This window comes from Morone saxatilis, unplaced genomic scaffold (genome assembly GCF_004916995.1).
Source record: "Morone saxatilis isolate NCDOM2014 unplaced genomic scaffold, NCSU_SB_2.0 Contig24, whole genome shotgun sequence".
Classification (NCBI taxonomy): Eukaryota; Metazoa; Chordata; class Actinopteri; family Moronidae; genus Morone; species Morone saxatilis.
The window spans coordinates 8,020,382-8,025,065 of NW_023339807.1; the positions used below are offsets into that span (position 1 = coordinate 8,020,382).

General features: G+C 38.0%; 1 protein-coding gene across 1 annotated transcript in view; it reads left to right on the plus strand.

Annotated features, from left to right (window-relative positions):
• ulk4 (unc-51 like kinase 4) overlaps positions 1 to 4,684 on the plus strand; it is a gene marked incomplete at its 3' end in the record, with an annotated part of 71,124 nt that overhangs the window by 64,878 nt on the left and 1,562 nt on the right. Inside the window, 1 exon segment of the mRNA XM_035672886.1 lies at positions 250 to 444. Coding sequence (XP_035528779.1) covers positions 250 to 444 — 195 coding nt within the window.

A 4,684-nucleotide genomic window follows, 5' to 3' on the forward strand; every position in this document is an offset into this window, starting at 1 on the left:
AGTAATATTAAAAAAAGATCGAAAATTGAATCGTGACTTTAACATCGAAAATTAAATCGAGAATTAAATTGGAGAATCGTGATACCCCTAGTGCTTTAATAAGGTAACCTGTGTGTACTGTTAGTACACCTATAAGAAGAAGAACAATTCAGTCATTCACTTTATTTTTTTCTCACATGAGCAACCACAGTAATGTAAATATGAAGTTATTTCATCTTTCCATTTATCATTTATTTCCTCTCCTTGTAGCTGTCGACTGAAAACCAGGAGGTCTGGGAGGAGTGTATTCAGTGTCTGTCTCTACTGGTCCAGCTGTATGGAGGAGAGGGTTATGATTGCCTGTCACCTTCTTGTTTGCAAAGCTTTTCACACACGCTGCGCACACACATGCACACCAAGACCCCCCGAATCCAACGCACAACACTTAGGATCATCAAACGACTGGTGAGTACAGTGCACATTAAGGCACGCAGACAATCACAGAGTCACAGACAGACAAACAACATCTATGCAGACACGTCAACTTTGCTTGTGTAACATTTTATCAGACACTTGTGTGTCTCTCTTCAGGTGCCAGTATTGTTCATATTGCAGCACTTAAACATTCTTGAATACCTCTGTATTATTCAAGAATCAAGGCCCTGTGTTTGTTTGTATTTTGGGGGTTGAAATATTAACTGCCGCCACTGCAGGATGAAAATATTGGAATAATAGAAACAGAGTCAGTGCAGACACACACACACACTCAGAGAGACAGCCCTGCTGTGCTGCTGTTCTGAAAATAGAGTGTAGTTTCACCAGAACTAGACTGACAGAGCGAGCAAACCAGAGAGAGAAAAAGTGTTGGTTTGTATCTGCCTGTCACTCTCTGTTCGAATGTCTGTCCAATTTTGTCTGAGAGTCAAAATGATTTGTAGTACAGGCCAAAGATGGCCTGACTCGTAAAAAAGCACACTGCAGTAAAGCAGGTGAAGATTTAGTGGGATTCTATTCCCCAAACGTACTAAATAACATAAGCTCCATGTGGTTACATTCACCAGAATTACGTTTTAACAAGGAGGCAGATAGAAACACCTTACATTAAAACAACGCTGCAACAATTGACTACTTTAGGTAGAGATTCCTTCACAACTCAACTCAACTTAAAAAGCCAATGTGTAAGTTAATTAAACTCATACCACATTAGACAAAGCCAGCTGTGAAGCAGTCAAACAATATAATTGGTATACATTCTGCAGCCTAGCTTTCCCAGGAAATAATTCTGCAATACAATACAATGTATTCCCAGTGCTCAAACTTAACGTATGAAGTGGTATGTTGTTTATGTAGTATGGGATGTGGAAGTAAATGACAGCATTTCATCATTAAACAAGGAGTTTTGGTTACCTGAACTTAACCATACTTAAATTGTTTTGGTAAAGATACTTTAGAAATACATTATTTAAAAAATGTTGGATGTTTTAAAAAGGTAGTCATTGAATTGAACCCAGGGCTTTGCAGAATTGTCCAATATTAATTTGAATAGCTAGATAAAAGAGAGACAGGGTTGGTGTCCAGTGAAAATACAGTTTGAAAAATAGGATTTTTCTGTAGACCCCTATGAATTATGTAAAATGCATTCCTAATGTTGGCTTGGCCGTAGGGTCATGAAACAGTTTCTGCATGTGGGACACAAGGTCAGCTGTCACCCTGAGATCATATGATCTGACTGAAGGCTGTGCCTGTAAGCTACCTTACATTTGTAGTTTTGTGTGTTCGTGTGTGTGTGTCTGTGTCTGTGTGTGTCTGTCTGTCTGTGTGTGTGTGTTTCTGTGTGATAGAATTGGCGTGTGTATTTTTGATTTTTCTAACTAATTAGATCCAGCCACCTGAACCACCCACACACAAACTCTGTCACACACAAGCTCACAGACTTACCTCTTTTTCTTTTCTGTCTGTCTGTTGTGGCAAATTTGTCCTCTTGTGCAAACTCCCTCATTACCCCCTGCGCTAACAGCTACAGTAACACAGAGGTGTATATTTTCTATCCTGCTCACCCTGAAAAACACACACAAAACTGTGTTTCAGCCATTTCCTGGTAGCTAGTGGATGAGTCACTAAGCAGCTCAGTCCTAGGAGCAGAACTAATTTATTTGCTCAAAAACATACCCATCTACCATTCTGCACATTTGGTCATTTGCCTCATTGCACATAGTTAATTTAAAAGATTTAAATGTTAAAGTTCCCTCAGAGTACTGTTGCAATACTCTTCCCTCACATTGTACTTTTTTCCATTGAATTTTAGTAGCTAAAGTTTTAAATAACAACTGAAATCAACAGTTTTTTTTTTTTTTTTGAATCTCGTTATCAATCAGCCAGTTTGCAGAGAAAAATGTGCACCAATGCAACAGACATTCATTATCCACAACACACACTTCCTCACAGAAACACAATAACTCGCACATTCTCTCTCAAACACACACCTACACACCCAGACAAGTGCCTACCCTTCAACAAAGACTTTTTAATTATCTTTCATTGATTTCAGGGCTCTGTTAATCTCAATCAAAGATCCCACTAATAGCTTGGAAACTGCAAAGGAGGAGAGAGGGAGAAAGAATCAAGTCTGAATTAGTGAAATTTTCAATGTTTCTTTTTTTTTTCAACACACACAACTTGGAAGGACTTAAAGGGGGATGCTAATTAAATGAAAAGGGATTCATAAGAAGTTCATTCAGGCAGTTTGATTTGTACAACATTTTTTTAAAACTTGGTAGTCTCCCTCTGGCAACATAGAATTTATTGTGTTCAGTGATTGGACCCTTAATATGTATGCACAACTCATGTCTTTCTCAAGCCCCTTTCACACATAATAACCCAACTTTCAACTGTAATGTTAACTTGTCCAGCAGAAATTATGTTTATTAATATGATTATGTTTATGTAAATTGTGTTCACACACAAACCTAGATCTGTTAGGCAAGGCAGGGTGTTTAGATGATTGTTGTCGATGCTGTTCTGTGTGTCTCCTTACACTGCTCGTTAATCCAACCCTTGTGTCTAGAATCTTCCTCCTCTCTAATCTCCGGAGGCAGAAATATCTCCGTGCAGAGTCTCTAAATGTCAAAGCATAGACTGACCATAAGGGTCACACACAGGCAAAAAACGATTAATGCAAAGTCTCTATAGGTGGCATGAATTCAACTATAGAGTTAAATTTCATAAAGACATTGTCCCCATGTCTCTCAAAGAGTTACAGGTAGAATAGTGTATTTAGGCCCAGCATTGGTGGAAGAAGTACTCAGATCATTTATTACAGTATTTACTTAATTAGTAATACCACAGTGTAGAAATACTCTTATTAGAAGTAAAAGTCCTGTATTCAAAAACTTACCAAGTAAAAAAAAAAAAAAAAAAATGGCATCAAAATATATTGAATGTACCAAAAGTAAAATGAATCATTATGCTGAATGGCCCATGTCAGAATAATATAGGTTGTATTATTGTATTATAATTATTAATGAATTAATATGTTCATCGTCGCAGTTGGTGAAGGTGGGGCTGGTTTTATTTAATTAAATTATTTTATATGCTGCTAGGTAACTGGTAAATCCCAACCATGTGTGGAGTCTTATTTTACTTAATATAATAAATATATTAATATCATATATAATAAAGCATCATTTATTTGTTGATCATATTTTGTATTGTTAATTCGTAAAATAAATGTAGCAGAGTAAAAAGTACAACATTTCCCTCTGACATGTGGTGGACTAAAGGATATACAGTGGCAGAAAATTGTAAAGTACAAGTACCTCAAAATGTACTGTATGTACAAATGTACTTACTTTCCACACACTGGTGTCCAGTGCACAAAAACTTTAAACACACATACATTTATTTATATATATGTTTTTCTGCTAAATGTACTACTCTGCACCTGTCTGCTGGTACATTATTACTTGGTTGAAGTTAATATCTATCATCACAGCCCTGCACTGTCTTTGTCTGAATCTGTCTGTCTGTCCTGTACTGTCTATGTGCCTCTCATCTGACTTTGAGTCCAGTATTATAGAGTCAGGGTGTTGGTCAGGTAGAGATGGGGAGAGGGAAGGGTGAACGGGGAGGAGAGGGTGAAGACGTTGTGAAAAGCAGGGATGGAGAAGGGATGATAAGTAGGTGTGTGTGTTTAGTGGTTGGTTGGCAGGCACACATCACCTCACCCTGATGTGGAAGGCAAAGTGTGTGTGGTTCCGTGTGTGTGTTGTGTGTGTGGTGTGGTTTTTGTTGTTGTTTTGGTTTTTGTGTTGTGTGTGTGTGAAAAGTAAGCGAGTGAGGGGAGCGTCTTTGTCTCCTTCTAACCCCGTTGCCTAGCAACAACCATGCTGTGTCGCCGCAGAGACAGAGGTGATGATGTCACCGAAGATCAGAAAGAACACGTTCACCAAACACGCGTACACACATCCACTCAGTCACACATGCACGCACACATAAATATTCACTAACACACACACATAGACACCATGAACAGCACTCAAAGAGACACAGGCAAACACAGTTTTTAGTATTTATTAGAGTACATTTGTTCCAACAACAAACAAATTATAAATCAGATCTTAACTCAGAACCTAACTTGGCTGTCAGTTTAAACACTGTAAATGCCCCCTTTTTAAAGTGAGAACCATCTTAACACACACACACACAC